Below are 24,626 nucleotides of genomic sequence, written 5' to 3' on the forward strand. Positions count from 1 at the left end.
ACTGGCACTCTGCATTGAAAGTAGCTCTTATCGACCGCCAACTGGCACTCCGCATTGAAAGTAGCTCTTACCGACCGGTAACTGGCACTCCGCATTGAAAGTAGCTCTTACCGACCGGTAACTGGCACTCCGCATTGAAAGTAGCTCTTACCGACCGCTTACTGGCACTCCGCATTGAAAGTAGCTCTTACCGACCGCTTACTGGCACTCTGCATTGAAAGTAGCTCTTACCGACCGCTTACTGGCACTCTGCATTGAAAGTAGCTCTTACCGACCGCTTACTGGCACTCTGCATTGAAAGTAGCTCTTACCGACCGCTTACTGGCACTTCGCATTGAAAGTAGCTCTTACCGACCACTTACTGGCACTTTGCATTGAAAGTAGCTCTTACCGACCGCTTACTGGCACTCCGCATTGAAAGTAGCTCTTACCGACCGCTTACTGGCACTCCGCATTGAAAGTAGCTCTTATCGACCGCTTACTGGCACTCCGCATTGAAAGTAGCTCTTACCGACCGCTTACTGGCACTTCGCATTGAAAGTAGCTCTTACCGACCGCTTACTGGCACTTCGCATTGAAAGTAGCTCTTACCGACCGCTTACTGGCACTCCGCATTGAAAGTAGCTCTTACCAACCGCTTACTGGCACTCCGCATTGAAAGTAGCTCTTAATGTCATGATTCAAACCAAAACTTTATGATGGGACACCAGCTGGATGCTGTAAGGAAGTGATACAGCACATTAGTTTTGAAGATCAGTCATCGGTCCACTTCAACAGGCATTATATAGGAATCAGTGCTAACTCCAACTGTAGTGATAAGTGATCTTTGAAATTAAAATCTAAGCTGTCGCTTACTGCATCAACACTACATAGTTCAAATCCTACCTGAGATATTAGCGAATCATCATTTGATATTTACTTTCATTCCATTCCTGTTGAATGCACATGTACACTTGCTTATTTGTGGAATAGCCAGATGTGAATCCATTTGGGAGGTTTGCAGTCAAAATATTGCTCTGATTCTGTTCCTCTGATTGGATTATAGATTAGTGTCGTGGAGCAAGAAATCTCTATATGCATCCTATCACACTCTTTGATTGTGTCTCTAGAACATTAAATTATAGCGAGCAGTGCTGATTCTCATTACCTGCTTTTGGCTAATGTTATCAATTTGGATCTATAAATATACCTTCTATGATTTAGTGGCATCGGCCTCTCCCATAAGTGTCTTTTCTCAGTTAATCCACACTGCCCAACGTTGTAAAGTAGTGTGACCTGGAGGTTGTGACAACAGAATCTGCTTTGTATCTTGAACTGGATGTCCACGTCTTTTGCAAAATTGTTTATTCTGTTGCATCGGCAGAGCAGTTGACACTAGATGAGGTGAGACTTGGTTGAATCATTAAGTTGCTTTATTATATAGTAAAGTGAACATACAAAGCAATAATTATTAGATTTACTTGGTTCAGTTGATACAAAGTAGTTCACATAATACTATTTAAACAAAACAACTGCTTTGCTATCCAATTTCACTGGCTTGCTTGACTTAAACAGACTTGACTTCTCTGCATTCTGATTCTTTGGACCAAAGTTTTCTTGCTCAATGTCTTTTCTGCTGCCATACAGTTCCTGTTTCATCTCTGCCCATGAAATGGGATAAGACCAATGGAATTTCCATCGCAACAGCCAAAATCTGTTTTTTCAACCCCAGGCAAACTAATTGATCATTTATTATTTAGACTCCAAGAAACACAGTGTTGCTATCTAAACAGTCTTTTGTCAGGGGGTCTTGTTTTAAATGCATGAGAATGTGCACTTTTCTTTTGAAAAATTAGCATTAAAAGTAACTCTTTCTGAATCGTTTTTGTGGCTTATTATCACATGGGAAGCATCTTGCAGATATCCCATACCTAAAATATCCAGTTAGCACTTGCTTGTCGTTATTAAAGTGAAAGTAAACGTTTATATCCTCGGAATCTCTTGGCAGCACAAGCTCACCGACTCAGAGGTCCTGGAGTGTGCTGATAGCATCCGCATAATCTTATTACTAAGCCAACAACATTCATCGAATGGATGACAGCCTTATACTCAAAGACCACTGGGTCAGAACCTGCTGGACATCCATACTCCATCTGCAAGGATACCTGCAAGTGCAACATGTAGATGATGGACATCAAAATGGACAACTGGGAGATGGCCAAAACCTCTGGAGGTTGACTTCAGAGGTGCATTGGAAGAGGCAAGGAGAAATTGTCAGTCCAGCTGGCTGAGAAGAGGGCCCAGAGAAAGCAACCTTAGTGAATCTTGCACCTTCTCAGCCTGCCTCCTTAACCTGCAGACGGTGCAGCAGAGTGCCATGTCAGAATGAGGCTTCTGAGACACACCGGGGGATGTTTAACACAGAGTTGACCACAAAGTCGTAGACACATTATCTCCTGAGACAAGGATTTTTTATGCGTGAACTTTCATTATTATGGCTTCTGGCTACTTGGCAGTGCTGTGGTGTTCAGTTTTCCTGGGAAAGATAAAAAGTGAAGTCCGGCAGGAGGGTGTTCTTTTATGGTACGAAAGGGAGTGCCATGGGTTCAATGTCATCATATAATAGTAGCTGCATATTAAAGCCAGTGTTGAATTTGTGATTCTCCCCTTTAGTAATGAAAGTTTTTCTAAATTGCATGCAGGCGTGTTTTAAAAAAAAATCAAAACACTACCAGATTCTGGAACAGATCGGGCTATATCTTTCACGTTTTTGAGAGTGATGCCAGATGTTCAATGGAAACCTTTTTATTAAGCCTTAGCTATTTCGATAAGGTCCAGTTGCTCGTTGTGGTCTCCACCAGTAATTTGTGTTGTGGAATTTGTTGATCATAGAAGAGGCTTCCCTATGGGAGTATAGATGTCTTCTGTCGTTTAACATGATACTTTTTTTAAAGTAGTTGGAAATGTCTCCTTTCATTAAAAGTGAAGTGTCAAGAATCTGTTCAAGTATTATTTGGTTGCCATGTGTTAATTGATCTTCCATCTTCAACTATATGAAATATTGAGGATGTAATAGGACGTCACAAAAGCCTGCTGACTTTTCTAGAATGCGTCTAGTTTTGTATTCTTGTACACAAGTCTATTATGAAATGTTATACAAGAAATTATCAAATTAGTTTCTTGTGTTTACAGATTATAATTTCTGGAAATTAGTTTCCAAATATACATTGCATTTGGGATAAGTGAAAGCTGTCTGCGATTATTGTTTTTTATCATTTGATTCTCTTGGTATTGCTGAGAATTCAAATCTAGTTTACCAGTTAGGAAGGGAAAGATCATACCATGATTAGTTATGAGCATTAGTTTTCAGGTGAACAATTATGAGGTTGAAACATTCAGTTTAAAAATTTAAATGCAACCGTAAAATCAGTATTTAATGTATTACTGCATTTGAATGCTGATTACTGATCTGGGCAATGCAGTTTACGTACCTTAATCTCTGCTTTCGTAGCTCCGATGACATGGATGGTCCAGTAGAGGATATTGGAAGTCGTTCATGTGTAACTAGGTTTGTGAAGACACTGTTGTCTATTATGGAGCATGGAGTCAAACCTCACAGCAAGCATCTCACCGAGTATTTCGCCTTCTTGTTTGAGTTTGCCAAAATGGGAGAGGAAGAGGTAAATGGATGCATACAGTCTTAAAACAGCACCGGAGAGAACAATGAAATGTTTTACCCCATTTTTCTAACTGTTATTTAATTATTTCAGAGCCAGTTTCTTTTGTCATTGCAAGCTATATCGACAATGGTACATTTTTACATGGGAACAAAGGGACCAGAAAATGTAAGAATTTTTCAACCATTCACAATAAATTTGAAGCTCATGAATGTACTATTATGCAACATTATTCTAAATTCTAGTGGTTTCATTCTAGTGTCTGGTTATCATACATTTTAATTTCCTATAATTAACTTTCCAAAGCTAAATTTCTAATTTCCTTATTGTTGAGTTTCCTTTTAGGACTCAATTTTGCAGTCACATCTGAAGTTCTATTTCAATGCTGAATTCTCGTTTGGAAAATGCACCAGAAATATTAGGATATAATTTTCAATGCACTGTTAACCATTGTGTTTCTATGAAGGAAATTATACAAATATAGAACTTTAATGATTTAATAAGAGCAAACTCTTGCTCGCAGTGACAAAAAACGTAATACCTGAACTTCAGTATCGCTTATGTTTCGGTTTGTTAAAATATTTAGCAGTTTCCCCAGCCGCAAGTTGAAGTGTTATCTGAAGAGGAAGGTGAGGAAGAGGAGGAGGAGGAAGATATTTTATCTTTAACAGAAGAGAAATATCGTCCTGCAGCACTGGAGAAGATGATTGCCTTGATTGCACTTCTAGTAGAGCAATCGCGTTCCGAAAGGTAAGGAATAAACATACATTCATCCAGAAAGAGCTATCCAATTAGTCCCACTCGCCTGCTCCTTCCCCAACAAAACTTTGCGCTACCAACATTTCTTTTAAATACTTGTTATATATTATAGAATTAAGTTAGTGTTAAATATGTGTGTTAATTTGTTTTAATTCAGGAGAAATCAAAATCAAACCAAGTAGTTTCTTCTAATTGCCATGATTGTAATTTATTTCTGAATTGTAAATTCAATGGTATTTTTGTTTACAAGTGAAAGCATTTGAATTTAACAGTAAAGTAATAGGTTCAATTTTTTAATTAGCACTTTATAAAAGATTGTAACATTTTATTTATCAGGAAATGAAGATTTATAATACCACGGTGTACTATTTTGTGTTGTTTCCCATTCTTCCAGAGTTAACACCAGTGGTTGCCCTTTCTAATTGTGTCTTTTTTAAATAGGCATCTTACGTTGTCGCAGAATGACATGGCTGCCTTGACAGGAGGCAAGGTATCGTCAATAGACATAGAACTGGTGATATATATTTCTTTATTTCTTTTAGAAATACTTGTGTAAGATCTCAATGGCAGCATAGGATTACAGCAAAAACCTATTCTTCATATAGTTACAGAATTGAACAAGAAATTGTCAAACCTCATTAATTTAAGACCTAAGCAATTAAATTGTTTGGCAAATGTTGTCTGTGCACATTGGAATCCTGCAATTATTGCATCGCATTTATCCATCCCAAGACCTGGTTGTGCAAGTCAATATTCCATTTCAAATTTTAATGATACTTTTGAATTATCCCATTTTTTGTTCCACATTAATGTTTAAAGGAGGGCACGGTGACACAGTGCTTAGCACTGCTGCCTCACAACACTAGGGACCTGGGCCTTGGGTGACTGTGTGGAGTTTGCACGTTCTCCTCTTGTCTGCGTGGGTTTCCTCCAGATGCTCCGGTTTCCTCCCACAGTCCAAAGATGTGCAGGTTAGGTGAATTGCCCCTTAGTTTCCAGAGATGTGCGGTTACAGGGATACGGTGGGGGAGTGGGCCGAGGTAGGTGCTCTTTCAGAAGGGCATGCAGACCCAATGGGCCGAATGGCGGCCTTCTGCACTGTAGGGATTCTATGGATACTGTTTGCTCAATATTTCACGAATCCCGTTGAGAAATACAGTACAATCACAGCAAAACTCTTCTCATACACCATGCATTACTGAAGTGTTCCCTCACTTTTCTCGGTGCGTTCCTCTATGCAGTGAAAATTCATCAAGAATGTCCAGAATAACAATACTTTACTGTGACTGTTGTTCGTGAAATCTGTTCAGAGAAATTAATTTTATTTAGGTTTATTATATTCAGAATGCCATTATTTTTATTTTTACTGAGCTCTTCCCAGCCTACCAATGCATTTAATTCTTATGATAAGCATGAAGTGGAAGAGAACATTTGTAGGCAGATTATGGAAACCTGCAGGGCAAGTAGGCTTGTGATAGTTAGGGATTTTAATTACCCTCAGGTAGACTGGGAAACGAGTAGACTGTGGGGCACAGAAGGAGAGAAATTCCTGCAGTGCAATGTATGCAGAAGAACTTTCTGGAATAGTACATTTCCAGGGAGTAAGCTGTGCTGGATCCCGTCCAAGGAAATGAGGCAGAGCAGATGCAGAATGTAAGAGTAGAGGAGCCGTTGGGAAGTAGCGATCATAATATAATACAATTTAATATTAAGTTGGAAAAGGATAAAAAACAGTTGAGGATTACCGACTGGAAAAGGGTAAATTTTAGGGGTCTAAAAGTTGAACTAGGGGAGGTTGATTGGAACTGCATTTTGGTGGATAAAACTGGATGAAAAATGAGAGACTTTCAAAGGAGAGATGAGTAGGGTGCAAGCTAGGTACATACCCATGAGAAATAAATATGGGGTATCCAAAGCTAGAGTAACTGGATGACTAAGGATATTGATGATAAAATTAGGAAGAAAAAAAGAGGCATATGATGCTTGCCGAATAATAATAGCAATAAATATCAAAGAGTATCTCATATTTAGAAGAGAAGTTAAGGCTGCAATAAGGAAAGGTAAGAGGAAGCATGAGGAAAGGATTGCAGGCTGTGCTAAAACAAATAGCAAAATGTTCTTCAAGCATATTAATGCTAAAAGATTAGTGATGGATAGAGTGGGACCCATAAGGGACAAGCAGGGTAAACTGCTCGCTGAGGTGGAGGGTATGACAGTGGTACTAAATGAGTACTTTGCTTCTGTCTTTACCAAATTAGAAGATGGTGAAAATGGCCCAGTTGGAAATGTAAATATTGAGCAACTGAGCAGTATAGTGATAGATAAAGGAAAGGTGCTAAAAAGGCTAGCAGCACTCCAGATAGAGACGTTGCCAGGCCCGGATGGGTGCATCCTAGATTGCTGGGAGAGGTAAGGGAGTATATTGCGGAGCTGTTGACAGAAATTTTCCAGGCCTCTCTGAACACGGGATTAGTCCCAGGGGATTGGAGGATTACAAATGTGACACCATTATTTAAGAAAGGGGCAAATGATAACCCAGGAAATTACAGACCTGTCACCTTAACATAAATAGTGTGAAAACTGATGGAGGTCATAATGCGGGATGAGATAAATATACACTTGGAGAAAAATAAGTTAATACTAGACAATCAACATGGCTTTGTCAAGGGAAGGTCATGTCGGACAAATTTAATAGAGTTCTTTGACGGGGTGACACAGGCAGTGGATGTTGTATATTTGGGCTTTCAGAAAGCATTTGATACAGTGCTACATGGCAGGGGTTGGCTAGCAAGTTAAAAATGTATGGGATTGATGGGTACTTGGTGGCATGGATTAGAAGTTAGCTAAGAGATAGGAAACAGAGGGCAGATATAGATGGGCATTTCTCAGACTGGAGACGAGTTGAAAGTGGTGTTCCCCAGGGGTCAGTGTTGGGACCCTCGCTTTTACTGATTTTATATAAATGATTTAGAAGTGCGTGTTGAGGGCAAACTCTCTAAATTTGCAAATGATACTAAGCTAGGGTGAATAGTGAATTGTGAGGATGACGCTGAGTGACTTCAGAGGGACATTGACAAGTTGGCCAAATGGACAGACACCTGGAGATAAACATCAATGTGAGGTAATGCATTTTAGTAGAATAAACATGGGGAGACAATATAAGCTCAATGGTACAACTTTGAGGGACCTCGGGGTTCAAGTGCCTAATTCTCTGAAGGTGGCCAGGCAAGTTGAAACAGTTGTTAAGAAGGCTTATAGTTTTATAGGGTTTATAAATGGAGGCATAGAGTATAAAAGTTAGAAGTGATGCTACACCCCTACAAATCATTGGTCAGATCACATTTGGAGTATTGTTGTTCAGTTCTGGTCACCTTATTTAAGGAAGGATGTTAAAACCCTGGAGAGAGTGCAGAAGAGTTTTACTAGAATGGTGCCAGGAATGAGGAATTCTAGATATACGGAAAGATTGATAAAATTGGGCCTGTTCTCCTTGGAGCAGAGAAGATTAAGAGGCGACCTTATTGAGGTGTTCAAAATTCTGAACAATTTTTATTGTTCCACTAATTGATACATCAGGACTAGAGGTCACAATTTCAAGATGGTCAGCAAGAGAGCTAGGAGTGAGATGAGGAGAAACCTCTTTACTCAGAGTTGTTGATGTTTGGAATGCGTTGTCAGAGAGAGGTGGAGATGGATTCCATAGGCGGTTTCAAAAGAGAGCTGGATATATATTTGAAAGTGATGAATTTAGAGGGCTACGGCGATAGGGCTGGGGAATGGGACTAGCTAGGTTGCTCTTTTGGGAGCCGGTACAGACACTGGGTCGAATGGCCTCCTTTTGTGCTGTAAATAACAAACAAACAAAGCAAACCTGATAACATTGGAAATATTTATGGCGGCGCAGTGGTTAGCACTGCTGCCTCACGGCGCGGAGGACCCGGGTTCGATCATGGCCCCGGGTCACTGTCCGTGTGGAGTTTGCACATTCTCCCCGTGTCTGCATGGGTCTCACTGGTAGGTGAATTGGCCACGCTAAGTTGCCCCTTAATAAAAACAAACATTGGAAATATTTAATTCCCCATGTAAGTATATGCATACTAAAAGTTCCACAGCAACTGAAAGCTTTCTGAAAAATCCAATAATGATTTATGCCAAACACTACAAATATGTCGCATATTTTCAAGACTTGTTGCATGCAGGCCAAAGAAATAAGAGCAGGAGTATGCAGCTGGCCTCTGAACCTTGCAATGCCGCCATTCAAAATTGTTCACATTCCAGCCTGACTAACATTACCATCAACTCCATTGTAGATCAAAAACCTATCTGATTCAACCTTGAACGTATTCAATGACAACTTCTACTGTTCTGTGGGGTAGTAAATCCCAAAGATTAGTCACTCTGAGAGAAGAAATTCCTGCTCATTGCCATCTAAAACCAGAAGCCCCTTATTCTGAAATTCTGCTGCCAGTTCTAGATTCTCCCAAGAGGGGAAACAGCCTCTCAATATCTCCTTGTCAAGCTCCCCTCAGAATCGTGTATGTTTCAATAAGATCTCATCTCATTCTTCTAACCTCCAATGAGTATAGGCCCAACCGCTTCACCTTTCCTCAAGACAATCCCTTCATAGTGCTTGGATGCTGTACTGTAATTTAACATTTCTGAGGGTTAGTATTTCTGGTTTTATTTTCTTTTTCAGGGTTTCCCATTTTTGTTCCAACATATCCGAGATGGTATTAACATCAGACAGACATGCAATTTGATCTTCAGCCTCTGTCGTTACAACAATCGACTTGCAGAACATGTATGGAACTTTTTGTGTTGGTATAATTCGGGACCAATGCTGTTCTTTTTCATAGAGATCATTGGGGTAATGGGGGAGAAAATAGCATGTTTTTAAATGAGGTTTTCTCTTTGTGTGTTTAGATTGTGTCCATGCTATTCACATCAATAGCGAAGCTGACTCCAGAGGTATGTCCATTAAATTGTTGCATTTGTTAACGTTGAAAGAAAATACTGAAGTTTATTCCAGATTTGTGCTGTGAGCTTTAGCATTAAATATAGTATACTTCTACACAGCTTTTTATTTTGATATTCCTCACCTATCTTTTTTTTCCTCAATTTCCCGGAAAGTGTTGACGTCTTGCTGGGATAGGACCCCTGGGTGTCACTCACCATTTAGTGCCTTGCCTTGCCATTTGGTGCCTCGCCCAAGTGAAATTTATTTATCTATAGGTCTCTAATGAGCATCAGCTGGCTATTCTAGCATGGCACGACAGCATAGCTAAACTAGGTCTTGGCCTCACCCGACATCTCCTTGTGCAACTCCGATAGGAGTCATTGATAGCAACTACGAATCTTGCCAAATTTTCCACATCTTAATTCAGCCATTGATTGAGGTCAGTTGACGTACCCCACAACCAGTCTGGCTAAAGTTTTCTAACTGAGCATTGGCCAGGAATAGATGTTTCCACATTTGTTTGACTCTGTTACTCCGTGTCTAAGAAGGCTGGGATATTAAGAATGTACCAGTCTCTATGGTCGTTAACGTTTTGAAGCAATATAGTCTGAAGTCAAAAGTGTTACTCATATAAAAATGTATACTTTATATTATTTCTAGGCTGCACAGCCTTTCTTCAAGCTACTATCTATGTTAATGGAGTTTGCTGGTGGACCACCTGGAATGCCTCCATTTGCCTCTTGTATTCTTCAGAGAATTTGGGAGGTATGCATAAATGTGAAACCTGGTCAAATTTATTTCAGCAATGTAAATTTAACTGATTAATTTTCACAAGCAATGGAATATGGAACACTAAATTTGTTTTGTTGGGAAATGTTTTATGAAGTATTAGTTGAATTAATAATTTTATTGAAGTATAATTTATACATTTATCAATTTGCTTCAATTTAGGAATCAGTTGCATGCATAATTACAGTGTATCAATCAAAATGAAAGGCGCTTTGCTTATCGAATACCGACAGTTGTACTTTCTGTTAGGAGATTTTGAATTGTATTTTATACTGTTAAAACAATTGACACCTATCCTTTTCCATTTTATTAGGTTATTGAATACAATCCTTCTCAGTGCTTAGATTGGTTGGCAATGCAAACGCCTCGCAATAAGCTAGCTCATAGCTGGGTACTTCAAAATATGGAGAACTGGGTGGAACGATTTTTGCTGGCACACAACTATCCTAGAGTCAGAACATGTAAGTTCCCTATAGGTAGAGAGACCGGCATTATAGAAAACAATGCTGGTTCTGGGTACTTGTTTTAATGCTCTAGGATGTAATTGAGTTGAGTTACTACATTTATTTGTTTGCTGTATCATTTAAATGTGAGGCGCTGGTCACTTTAGACTAATTACATTTATTAATCGTGATCAATTTTCAAATTGTTCTCCACTATTTGTCATTTATTTCTATTCCAATCCCAAATATCTTTCATTCAATTTAGAATGAATTATTTTTGACTGAAGTAAGTCTGTATTCACTGAACTGAATGAATATGTTGAATTTAGCTTCTGTTTTTTAGTTCATAAGTCCATTCGCTTATCTATGTCCCACATAAAATAGCTGGAAATCCATGTTATTGATTTTTCCTAATACTTTTGAAAATTTGTCTTCTCTTCTCCATCCTTAAACTACGTTTTCACTAGGCTTTGGTAAAACAGCAACATGAGTACAATGGTTTTGGACGTAGTCTGTTTGTTATTTAATGTTATTTATTGTACTGAGTACCAAACATTATTTTTATTTAAAAAAAAAATAAATTTAGAGTATCCAATTCATTTTTTCCAATTAAGGGGCAATTTAGCGTGGCCAATCCACCTACTCTGCCCATCTTTGGGTTGTGGGGGCGAAACCCACGCAAACACGGGAAGAATGGGCAAACTCCACACAGACAGTGACCCAGAGCCGGGATTCTAACCTGGGACCTCAGCGCTGTGAGGCAACAGGGCTAACCCACTGTACCACCGTGCTGCCTCGTACCAAACATATTGTTTTGAATGATCAACCAGTGTGTCAGCTATGGCTTGGTTTGTAGCACTCTTGCTTATGAGTCAAAGATTGTGTGTTCAATTGCCGCTCTGGTACTTTACTGTCAGAGGTATGCTATCTTTTCAGATGAGGCATTAAATCAAAGTCCTATCTGGCCGTTCAGGTGGATGTGAACATCCCATGGCACTATTTGAAGAAGAGTTAGTGGCGTTATTCTTGTTTCCTTTCCAATATTTATCCCTCAGTCAATATTGCAAAAAACAGTTGATCTGACAATTATTAATTCCTGTTTTTGGGATTGTGCTGTGTGCCATTTGCCACATTTTCTATATTACAATAATGACTACGCTTCAGTAATGGCTGTAAAGTGCTTTACGTTGCCCTGTAGTCGTGATAAGTACTATATAAAAGTATTTTTTCTTTCAAGAACCAAGAAGTGCCAAAAGTCTTGCAATCACTATGTAGCTAATGATTGTGATTCGTTATATTGATCGTAATTTTGTTTATTTCCAACAGCTGCAGCTTACCTTTTGGTTTCTCTCATTCCGAGTAATTCTTTCCGCCAGATGTTCCGATCTACACGTTCTTTGCATAATCCTACACGTGATTTGCCGCTTAGTCCAGACACTACTGTTGTCCTTCATCAGGTGTATAATATTCTCCTGGGTCTACTTTCAAGAGCCAAGCTGTATGTTGATGCTGCTGTCCATGGCACCACAAAATTAGTTCCTTATTTTAGTTTTATGACATACTGTTTGGTCTCGAAAACTGAGAAGTTGATGTTCTCTAGTTACTTCATGGACCTCTGGAACCTGTTCCAGCCTAAATTGTCTGAACCTGCTATTGCAACAAACCACAATAAACAGGCACTACTTATCTTCTGGTACAATGTATGTGTGGATTGCCCAGAAAATGTGCGCTTCATTGTACAGAATCCCATAGTGACAAAAAACATTGCTTTTAATTACATTTTGGCCGATCACGATGACCAAGACGTTGTTCTGTTTAATCGAGGAATGCTGCCTGCATATTATGGGATTTTACGCCTGTGTTGTGAACAATCCCCTGCTTTCACACGGCAATTGGCTTCTCATCAGAATATTCAGTGGGCTTTCAAAAATCTAACACCTCATGCGAGCCAATACCCAGGGGTAAGTGTTGGTATTGATTTATTAGTTCTCAGCCTGGCTGTACGGTCTATAACAGAATTAGCTGCTCTAAGAAATGTTGCATAACTTAAACTAGTGGAAAGTGATTTAGAACAGCAAAAAATGCAGAGCACCAAATTTTTCACTTATTGACCTAAAATTCTATTGTGAAGCCATGCATATTTGCTTTCGGATGACAGGTACCTATACTTTGATTGATTGTGTTCTTTTTCTTTTATGCAAAAATATTTCCATCTGTTTCATATGTTACAAATGTAGCACAGATGAAACTAATGTCTTTGTTTTAAATGTTGAAATAAACAGCGTCCCAGCATAATTGCACAGTAATTTTAATACCCACTGCTTTATAAACCAAGGTCTAAAAGGACTTGTGCATTTTCGTGCCTAAGAATGTTCCAGTCCCACACACTCATGAATTAGATTGAAACAGATGGCAAGAAACAAGCAAAGTATTCGAGTCATTTGCTTCTGAAACTTTATAGCTGAGGTGTGACTCCATGAAGGAAACATTATGCTCTTACTACTTAGGTGGAGTAAGTGCGGGGCATAAGGATGAACTTTGCAGGATGTGGTCTATAACCAAACACTAACCAACTAGTTTTTGCAAACAGTTTATTGCATTGTAAAAACAACTTTATCCAACTTCCAAAAGCATATGTTACAGCTCAAAACATGCTTATTGTTCCACTTAATCTATTATCTGCAATAGTATCTCACTTGATGTGAACCATTTCATCTTTTTTATTCTCCTCCTCACCCATCCCCTTTATTACTCCTTTTAGTCAGTTAAAAAAGATATATCACCTATTGAACCTGTCCTATAAGCAAGAAAACATAATTTATATTTATATTGTGCCTTCCATGACCTCAGGAAGCCCAAAAGTGGTTTACAGACAATTATGAACCTTAGAAGTTTAATCTCTGCTCTATTATAGGATTGCACAAATGGCTGTGAGGCCATGATCAGATAATTTGTTTTAGTGCTATTGCTTGGGGAGAGTGATAGAGTTCAAGAGAAAATAGACAAGCTGGTGGAGTGGGTGAACAATATTAAATAATGTATGTAATAAGTATAAAATATAAGATATGGGTGCAGGAACAGAGGGATCTGGGGGTGTAAGTGCTGAAATTGTTGACGGTGGCAAAGCAGGTTGAGTAAACTGTTAAGGCTTTATAAATGAGGGCACCGACTACAAAAACAAGGAGGTTATGGTGAACGTTTTATAGAACACTTCAACGCAGCTGGAGTTTGGTATCCAATTGTTGGCATCACACTGCAGGAATATTGACAATCTAGTTGAGAAGTTAATTTAAATTATGGTATTGTGCTGGACAAACAAGTTTCAAGTACAAGCTAGCGAGCAGCTCTGGCATAGATAAACTTACATAATCTAGCAATGAACTCAATCAGAGTAGCTTTGTCTCAGGACAAAGTATGTCTTTAAGAATACTATAAGAACAACTTAAAATATCCATAGATTTCCCTTCCTCTGAAACTTTCTGAGGCTGAACAACACTGTTCGCAATGTCATATTTGACACCAAAATGTGCTTCCAGCCACACATCTGTGCCATGGATAAGAACAACCATTTCCACGTCTGTAATGTGGCCCAATTCTGCCCCTGTCTCATCTTTTCTGCTATTGAAACCCTCATTCATTCCTTTTTGAGTACTGGACTTGATTACTCCAGCGCACTGATGGCTGTCTGCTCATGTGTTACTCTCTAAGCTTGAGGTCATACAAAAACTCAGCTGCTCATATCCTAACTTGCCCCAGGTCTTGTTCATCCATCAACCCTATGCTCACTGATGTACATTGGCTCTTAATTAAACAAAACCTCGCTTTAAAATTCTCATCCTTGTTTTCAAGTCCTTTCATAGCTTCACCACTTCCTATCTCCAGTAGCCTCACAATCTGCCACCATATATGTGCTCTTTTAATTATTTTTGAGCGTTCCTAATTTTAATTGCTGCACCATATAGGCCATACTTTCAGCTACCAAAGCCCGAAGTTCTAGAATATCATCCTGACAACCCTCTACCATCCTATCTCTTTCCTCATTTAAGACACTTATCAAAACCCATTCTCATTCTCTGCCAGCTATCCATCACTGGAGAGACAATTCTGTGTTCCGTGAAACCCAAGTGTCCTCTCCAGGCTGCAGGTCTGGACACAATTTAAGGAGTATTATGCTTTGCTTTATAATGTTTCTGTGAAGCACTTTGAGCTGGCTGTTTTATTACATTAAAAGCACTATACAAATTCCAAACCCGTGATCTGTACCACCCAGAAAGGCAAAGGCAGCAGATGCATTGGAACACCACAACCTGCATGTTCTCTCCAAGTCTCTCACCACTCTAACTGGGAAATATATCGCAGTTCCTTCACTGTCACTGTCAAAAAGCTGAAACCTCCTTCCTAACAGCACTATAGGTGTACCTACACCACATGGGTTGCAGTAGTTCAAATCAGCAGCTTACCAACATCTTCTCAAATGCAGTTAGGGGTCGTTGGACAACAAATGCTGGCCTTGACAGGAATGCGAACACCCCAAGAACGAATAAAAGAACAAGTTGTTGTAATTCTAGTCCGTGATTTTATGTAGCTGACTGATCAATGGCATTCAAATATTCAAGTAAATGAGTTGGTTTAAAAATGATTATCAGTCTTTCCTGAATGTCCCATTTTTGTGTTAAGCTAACAACACTCTTCTGTTCCTTCACTATACAGGCAGTTGAAGAACTGTTCAACCTTATGCAGTTGTTTGTAGCTCAGAGACCAGATATGAGAGAAGAGGAATTGGAAGACATTAAACAATTCAAGAAAACTACCATTAGCTGCTATTTACGTTGTCTGGATGGGCGCTCATGTTGGACTACGCTTATTAGGTAGAGAAGGCAAACAAAATCACAAAATACTTCACATCATAGTGTAAAGGACGAGGATATGAAAAATGCCTAATTAAAGGATAATCCTCGTAAGAATAATTTTGGGAAGTGATTCCAGTGGAGCTGATGCAAGGTTAATGATATCTGTGAGAATGGTGGTTTGGAAGCAAAGCTAAAAACTTCAACAGAATCTGGACCATTATTTTTAGGATGTATTTGGGGAAAAGAGACCCCTTTTTTGTTGTATATTATGCATGTTAGTGAATTTGTTTTATTTTACAAGTCATCCCTTCAAAACACATTTAACCCGCTTCGATGTTCCATAGCAATGTCGGGCCTGTAATATTGGTAGCATGTCAGTTGGCCTTTAGAATCATAGAATGGTTGGAGCATAGGAGGCGGCAATTTGGCCCATTGTCCCTGCGCCAGCTCTCTACAAAGGCAGCTCTGCTAGTCCCACTCCCATCCTTTTCCCCATAGTCGTATATTTTTTTTCTCCTCCGTTAATTACCCTCCCTTTTGACAGACACGATTGAAGTAACACACTCGAGTGTTATTTTCCAGATCCTAATCATTCTCGGTTTAAAAATAACGTTTTCCTCAAGTTGCCTTTTCCCAATCACCTTAAATTGGTGTCCTTTGCTTCTCAACACTTCTGCAACTAGGAACAGTTCTTCCCTATCCACTCTGTCCAGACCCCTAATGATTTTGAAATGTTACTTCATTCAGTGTGAATGAGATGACCTTTTCGGAGACTAAAATTCCACGATGGTCATATGTTATCATGAGTGCTAGTTTTAGGAACAAAAAGAGTTCACATAATAATTACAGATCTGGGGCAGGGTCGGAGAATCACCTGGGGCCGCCGAAAATCCGGCCCCCGCCGTGGCAGAGATTCTCCGCCACCCGGGAAGTGGCGGCGGCGGGAATCTCGCCACTCCGATCGGCGAGGCCCCTGCGGCGATTCTCCGGCCCGAATGGGCCGAAGTCCCGCCGCTGGGAGGCCTCTCCCGCCGCCGAGGTTTGAACCACCTCTGGTGGCGGCGGGATCGGCGGCGCGAGCGGGCTCCTGGGGGGGGGGGGGGGGGGGGCGATCGGACCCTGGGGGGTGCCCCCACGGTGGCCTGGCCCGCGATCGGGGCCCCCCGCTCAGACTCCGTGCCATTGCCCTGGGTGCACTCTTTCTCTTCCGCGGCCGCCACGGCCTCCGCCATGGCTGAAGCGGAGGAGAAACCCACATCGCGCATGCGCCGGTGGTGGCGGCGTAGGGGAGTGGAGCCAACCACTCCGGCACGGGTGCGGAGAATTCCCCACCTTTGGGGAGGCCCGACTCCGGAGTGGCCTCTCCCCTACGCCGGGGCCCCCCGTCACGCCGGGTAGGGAAGAATCCCGCCCCTGAAAAGCAAATTCTGTCATCTTAGTTCATTCATTAAGTTAATCCAGAAATACATCCAATATGGTATTCAATTGTCAAATCATTTCTACGTTTTTGCATCTTCACTGTTCAACCTGATTCATACATTGATAAATTGGATGAACTTCCTAATGTCAACTCTACATTTGCCTTTCAATAGTTTGTACCGGTCTCCTCGCCTGACTGCCAGATTTTAGTTTGCTATCTCAGTAAGATCATCTCTAAGTTACCTTTCTTGAAAGTTGAAAAGTTTGTTTCTCGACTCTTTCATCTAGCATGCCATTATCTTGCTCCAGTACTTGAAGCGACTTCCTGTCCCTCAGTAACTAAGAATGGGTACAATCCTCAGAGACATGTGGACTGAGAAGTGGTCTGTACAGTTTGACAATTACTTTTTAAAAATAAATTTAGAGTACCCAATTCTTTTTTATTTCCCCAATTAAGGGGCAATTTCATGTGGCCTTGCTACCTACGGCGCTGAGGACCTGGGTTCGAATCCCGGCCCTGGGTCACTGTCCGTGTGAAGTTTGCACATTCTCCCCGTGTCTGCGTGGGTTTCACCCCCACAACCCAAAGATGTGCAGGGTAGGCGGATTGGCCCCGCTAAATTGCCCCTTAATTGGAAAAAATAATTGGGTACTCTAAATTTTAAGAAAAAATAAAAAAAAAAATGTTGTGTGGCCAATCCTCCTACCCTGCACATCTTTGGCCTGTGGGGGTGAGACCCACACAGACACAGGAAGAATGTGCAAACTCCACGTGGACCGGGACCAGGAGAGAACCAGGGTAGTTAACCGCAGTAGTTAGTGCTAACCACTGCGCCACCATGTTGCCCGGACAATTACTTTTCTGATCTGCACCCTGTTCTGACAAATTTTCTAAAGTGCCTACTGTTTTCTACACTTTAGTCAATTACTTAATTGTTTCCAATATTTACCTTGACTTTGAACTTTACTAGTTATTTGAGATCGGTAGAATAAATTTGAAAATGAAATAAAAATCGCTTATTGTCACAAGGGGCTTTTTAGCACACTGGGCTAAATTGCTGGCTTTGAAAGCAGACCAAGACAGGCCAGCAGCACGGTTCGATTCCCGTAACAGCCTCCCTGAACAGGCACCGGAATGTGGCGACTAGGGGCTTTTCACAGTAACTTCATTGAAGCCTACTCGTGACAATAAGCGATTTTCATTTCAAGTAGGCTTTAAATGAAGTTATTGTGAAAAGCCCCTAGTCGCCACATTCCGGCGCCTGTTTGGGGAGGCTGATATGGGAATTGAACCCGCGCTGCTGGCCTGCCTTGGTCGGCTTTAAAAGCCAGCTATTTAGCCCTGTGCTAAACCAGCCCTGAAACCCAGCCCCAATGAAATTTAATCATTTGGAAAGATATACTTGAATAGGCTATGTTTTGTTGGAATTATTTAATATGGGCATGCACAGGTTAGCAAGATTGAATTACAGAGGCACATTTATGGAAAAATCCCAAATAAATTACTGATTTTTTTTTTTTGTCAGTAATCTCTGTTATGAACACACTTGATCAAAGCTTCCTTTAAATTTAATTAACTTCAAGAATACTTCCTGTCAGTGTTCTACTCCAGAAAGCTAATTGATACAGGAGAAAACTGGCACTAGTTATTACACACTTTTTTAAGAAGTTATTTTCAGCGATACATATTACAAGCATGCATCTTTTAACCCAGCAACGGATTTGTACCTTTTTTGGCCATCTCAATGGTTGACAATGAAGATATATTAAGTGCCCTTCTAGAAGAGACACCACTGATATACTCAGGGGAGATTTTGGGGGTGGGGGGGGGGGGGGGGGGGGGGGTGCGGGTGCGGAATACAACCTTTAAAGGAAGCTTAGTTGATCAGATTAAAGTGACATTCCATGGGGGCAGTGATGGTCTCCAGTAGCCCACTCTTGGTGCCCCCTGGTTGCAGAAGGTATGAAGTGTTCCGTCAAATACTGCATGCTCCCATTTCAGGGGACTGGGTGTGAACATAACTGTGGATTAGAAGTGGGTAGTCAGGCCAACAATCTCCTCGACTGCTCATTGTCTGGACTTGTTGATGGCGGGTTCAAAATACATGGGGCAGCCAGAAACTTCGCCTTTGAAAATCCTCTAAATGGCTGAGAAAATTCAATCATAGGAGTGACCAATGAGATGAAAGTCACCCCCATATGCAGGAGAGACAGCAAATGTGGGAGAGGGACAATCTGATTGGAAGAACAGCAGAAATGTCAGTGATGGCACATCAGCCTGAGCACTAGAGTGACAGTGTGAGAGAGACTGAGGGAGTGATGTGTGAGTGATACATGCAGGCTCTAAGGGAGAGATATACACAGGCTCCAAAGGAGTAAGGGGGAGAGAGAGCGCGCCTCTGATGAGGAGTCCGAGACTGGGAAGTGGGGTTTCTGAGTGAATAGGGGGTGAGGTGGGAGAGATGGTTGGGAAGTGGGGTAGCTTAGGCTCTCTGTTTCTGATACATAATTCTGTTTTAAAAATTGATATGTTATATTGGTTCAGTAAATTGACATTCCCGTTTAACTTTTCAAACTGATCTTCAGCCTCCTTATTTATTTATCTATTTATTTATTTATTTGTTGAGTCATTGCAATATGTTGTAATTAACAGAGGTCTTGGTGTTAACCTAGTTTATAAAGGTGGATTGAATAGCAAGAGGGAGGAACTAAAGGAAAGCCATATTAGTAGGGAAATGGTGTTGGGGAAATTGATAATATGATAAATCCCCAGGGCCTGATAATCTACAACCTAGAGTACTTAAGTAAATGGCCCTAGAATTATTGGATGCATTAGTGGTCATCTTTCAAAATTCTATAAACTCTGGAACAGTTCTTACAGAGTGGAGGGAAAGTAATGTACCTCCACTATTTTTGAAAAAAAGGAGGTAAAGAGAAAACTCAGAATTATAGACCAGTTGGCCTGACGTCGGTAGTGGGGGAAAGTCAGGAGAGTTCATTATAAAAGATTCAATAGCAGAGCACTTGAAAACAGCAGCTGTATCGGACAGGGTCAGCATGGATTTACGAAAGAGAAATCATGCTCGGCAAATCTACTGGAATTCTTTAAGGATGTAACTAGTGGAGTTGGCGAGAGAGAGCCAGCTTATTTGGACTTTCAGAAGGCTTTCGACAAAGTCCCACATAAGTGATTAACATGTAAAATTCAAACACATGAGATTTGGGATATTGTATTGCAATGGATCTTTTTCCAAATGGTAGGCAGTGACTAGTGGGGTACTGTAGGGATCAGTATGAGGACCCCAATTATTCACACTATCTTTAATGATTTAGATAGATGAGGGAACTAAATGTAATATATCCAAATATGCAGATGACACAAAGCTGGGTGGAAAGGTAAGATGTGAGAGGAATGTAGAGATTCGTCAGTATGATTGAACAAGTTGAGTGAGTGGACAAATGCATGGCAGATGCAGTATAATGTGGATAAACTTTGGTAACAAAAAAAGAGGCAGATTATTATCTGAATGGCTATAGATTGAGGGAAATGTGCAACGAGGCCTGTGTATCCTTGTACACCAGTCGCTGAAAGTAAGCATGTAGGAGGCAGTAAAGAAAGCCAATGGCATGTTTGCCTTCATAGCGAGACAATTTGAGTACAGAAGCAAGGACGTCTTGCTACAGGGCCTTGGTGAGACCATACCTGGAATTTTGGTCTCCTTTTCTGAAGAAGGCTGTTCTTGCTATAGTGGGAGTTCAGCAAAGATTTACCAGACTGATTCCTGTGTGGTGGGATTGACCTATGAGGAGAACTCGAGTCATTTAGGATTTTATGCGCTGGAGTTTAGAAGAATGAGGGGGAATCTCATAGATATCTATAAAATTCTAAGAGGATAGATACAGGAAGGGAAGTCCAGAACCAGGGGTCACAGTCTTAGGATATGGGGTAAACCATTTAGGACCGAGATGAGGAAGAATTTCTTCACACAGAGAGTGGTGAGCCTGTGGAATTTGCTACCACAGAAAGCAGTTGAGGCCAAAACATTGTGGGCAGGATTCTCCATTTCTAGGTGTTGACACCAACACAGAATTTGTGGACTTTCACGCCAGAAAAACTGGCGGCACATCTGGACTGATTCCGCTGCTATTAAGCGACTAGCACCTGTGCCACGTGGAACACAATCAATTCCAGTGAAAAACGGTGCGGGATTCACTGAGTCCGTGATTGACACTCAGGAGACGAACAAGCTGCAGCCGCACATGCACATTACACTCCCCACACACACTCATCCCAGCCAACTAGATGGCCCTGGTTGTGCTGGAGTGCACCCATACAGCTAATGGGTTGGCTGGGGCACGAGGGCACCTAGGGGGGCTGCCCTGGGGGAGCACCTATACGACCAGTGGGCTGTTAGTGGTGTGCACGGCTGTGGCAATGGTGTTCCGTGCACCAGCACAACTGTCAGCAAACTATGGCGTTGTTGGGACACTTCCTGTGTGTCTCTCCCTCACCAGACACCGCACTGGCTTCACAATTTTTAAAAGCATAGGTAATCCGCACCATCGGGAACTCGGCCCATCGGAGACGGAGCATCACGGAGGCCCCGGAGAATACAGGGTCGGGCCCGCTATTGACATGCAAACGTGTTTACTGTACGTGCATTCTGGAACGCATTGACGCCGCTGTCAAGGTGATGGAGAAGGCAATTTGGCATCAAATTGGCGCCTGCCGCGATTTTGCCGTTGGAACCTATTCTCTGCCCAATCACCTTTCCCAATTTCGGCATCGGCCAAAGGAGAATCCCAACCTGTATGTTTTAAAGAAGGAGTTAGATATAGCTCTCTGAGCTGAAGGGATCAAAGGATATGGGGAGAAAGCGAGAACAGGTTACTGAATTGGATAATCAAACATGATCATAATGAATGGCGGAGCAGGCTCGAAGGGCTGAATAGCTTGCTCCTGCTCTTATTTTCTATGTTTCTCTGGACCTTTTCTGCCTTGATGCAATAAAAAGAGTAATAACTGCCTGGTTAAAATCGGAGAGCTTTATTGAGTGATTGATTTATTGTCACATGTACCGAAGTACAGTGAAAAGTATTTTTTTGCGGCCGAGGGAATGTACATTGTCTGGACACAGTAGACAAAAAGAATAATCGACAGAGTAAATCAACAAATAATTCATTGACAAATAGTGATTGGTTACAGTGCAAATAAGAGCCAAACAAAGCCAATACATGAGCAAGAGCAGCATAGGACGTTGTGAATAGTGTTCTTTATGGATATGCAATGAAAATGGATTAGCTGTGACGTCACCAGTCCATGAAAGGTTTGGTTAGAGTAATGGCTTTTTGCATGTAGAACTGTATTGCCAGCTGTTTTGGGGGGGAGAAACCCTTTGTTGTTAGCTTATGCCGATTGTTTTCTTGTGCCAGTTTAAAGAAAATTATCACTTGTGAACAAAGAAAATTACAGCACAGGAACAGGCCCTTCGGCCCTCCCAGCCTGCGCCAATCCAGATCCTTTATCTAAACCTGTCGCCTATTTTCCAAGGATCTACTTCCCTCTGTTCCCCGCCCGTTCATATATCTGTCTAGATGCATCTTAAATGATGCTATCGTGCCCGCCTCTACCACCTCCGCTGGCAAAGCGTTCCAGGCACCCACCACCCTCTGCGTAAAAAACTTCCCACGCACATCTCCCGTACATTTTCCCCCTCTCACCTTGAAATCGTGACCCCTTGTAATTGACACCCCCACTCTTGGAAAAAGCTTGTTGCTATCCACCCTGTCCATACCTCTCATAATTTTGTAGACCTCAATCAGGTCCCCACCTCAACCTCCGTCTTTCCAACGAAAACAATCCTAATCTACTCAACCTTTCTTCATAGCTAGCACCCTCCATACCAGCAACATCCTGGTGAACCTCCTCTGCACCCTCTCCAAAGCATCCACATCCTTCTGGTAATGTGGCGACCAGAACTGCACGCAGTATTCCAAATGTGGCCTAACCAAAGTCATATACAACTGTAACATGACCTGCTGACTCTTGTACTCAATACCCCATCCAATGAAGGCAAGCATGCTGTATGCCTTCTTGACCACTCTATCGACCTGCGTTGCCACCTTCAGGGTACAATGGACCTGAACTCCCAGATCTCTCTGTACATCAATTTTCCCCAGGACTCTTCCATTGACCGTATAGTCCGCTCTTGAATTAGATCTTCCAAAATGCATCACCTCGCATTTGCCTGGATTGAACTCCATCTGCCATTTCTCTGCCCAACTCTCCAATCTATCTATATTTCGCTGTATTCTCTGACAGTCCACCTCGCTATCTGCAACTCCACCAATCTTAGTATCATCTGCAAACTTGCTAATCAGACCACCTATACCTTCCTCCAGATCATTTATGTATATCACAAACAACAGTTTGTGTGTTGTGGCTTTAAGTTTCCATTCACCTGAAGAAGGAGCCGTGCTCCGAAAGCTCGTGTTTGAAACAAACCTGTTGGACTTTAACCTGGTGTTGTAAGACTTCTTACTATTATCAAGATTGGCTTAGGTGGTGAGCTGGATGTTAGCTGAGGACACATGTCATGTGATATCTTCAGGTGACATCCAGTCTGCTCCACCCTCCAGTATGCCTCTGACCCTGGTTACTTTGACAGTGAGAGCTCTCTCCTCCACCAGCTGTATGAACTGATGAGAGGTGTGGATTCCTTAACAGCAGCTCCAGGATAATAGCCTCACTTCCAAATGAGGGAGAGCTCCTGCTGGTGGCATCCATGATGCAGACCATGATCAATTCCTGGTAAAATTACTGCCTGGTAAAAGACAGGCAGTTCCTGGATCCACAGGTTTATAAACAGGAGCTCTGTGTCGTAATTGAGACATGCAGTTGACTGAAGAAATACGTCACAAACATCCACCATCTAGGAGCAGTCTCAAGCAGAAACATTCCGGCTGTTCACATCGGGGGCACACTCCTGGTTGTGAGGGGTGCAGTCAACAGGAAACCCCATTGATAACAACGGAACCAGAAGATCCCGCCACCGGCCAATGGCAGGCCATCTCCACGAAACACACTGCAGGTTGTGTGGAAAATCCACCCATCAGTATCTCTGCAGATCTGGAACTGGAAAATCGCCAGGATCCATTCAGTGAAGGTGCTCCTCACAGCATTTTGTGAGGGTCCTGTTGGAGATCAGCTGGAAAGGCGCCGAGAAACTCAATGTTCCATTTAGCTAGCGAAATTGACCTCAACAGACACTTGAGGGACAAGCAATGGGCTACCTGTGGAATTCTTAAGAGCACCACAATAGGATTGGGCCTGGGCAGCGATGCCCTCCAGATCCAAGGCCTGGGATCTGTCATTAGGAAGGAAAATTGATTGTTGGAATTTATTGCAAGGGAAATGGAGTATAAAAGTAGAGAAGTTTTACAACAGCTGTACAGGGGCATAATGAGGCTTCATCTGGAATAATGTGTACAGTTTTGCTCTCCTTATTTAAGAAGGGATACAATTGCATTGGAAGCAATTCAGAGGAGGTTCACTTGTCTGATTCCTGGGGTGAAGGAGTTGTATGAGGAAAGATTGAACAGGTTAGGCCTAATCATTGGAGTTTGGAGGAATAAGATGCAATCTTATTAAAACAAACAGTATATGAGATTCTGATGGCACTTGACAGGGTGGATGCTGGGAGGATGCTTCCCATTGTGGAGAAAATCTTGAACTTGGGGATAGAGTTATAAA

At 41.6% G+C, this 24,626-nt stretch overlaps 1 protein-coding gene across 1 annotated transcript in view; it reads left to right on the forward strand.

Annotated features, from left to right (window-relative positions):
* usp34 (ubiquitin specific peptidase 34) overlaps positions 1-24,626 on the forward strand; it is a 347,321-nt gene that overhangs the window by 277,762 nt on the left and 44,933 nt on the right. Inside the window, 10 exon segments of the mRNA XM_038808956.1 lie at positions 3,491-3,659; positions 3,750-3,824; positions 4,243-4,406; positions 4,857-4,905; positions 9,112-9,216; positions 9,339-9,383; positions 10,033-10,137; positions 10,475-10,622; positions 11,931-12,565; positions 15,315-15,472. Of these exon segments, the coding sequence (XP_038664884.1) occupies positions 3,491-3,659; positions 3,750-3,824; positions 4,243-4,406; positions 4,857-4,905; positions 9,112-9,216; positions 9,339-9,383; positions 10,033-10,137; positions 10,475-10,622; positions 11,931-12,565; positions 15,315-15,472 (1,653 nt within the window).

The sequence above is a fragment of the Scyliorhinus canicula genome, chromosome 1 (genome assembly GCF_902713615.1).
Source record: "Scyliorhinus canicula chromosome 1, sScyCan1.1, whole genome shotgun sequence".
Lineage (NCBI taxonomy): Eukaryota > Metazoa > Chordata > Chondrichthyes > Carcharhiniformes > Scyliorhinidae > Scyliorhinus > Scyliorhinus canicula.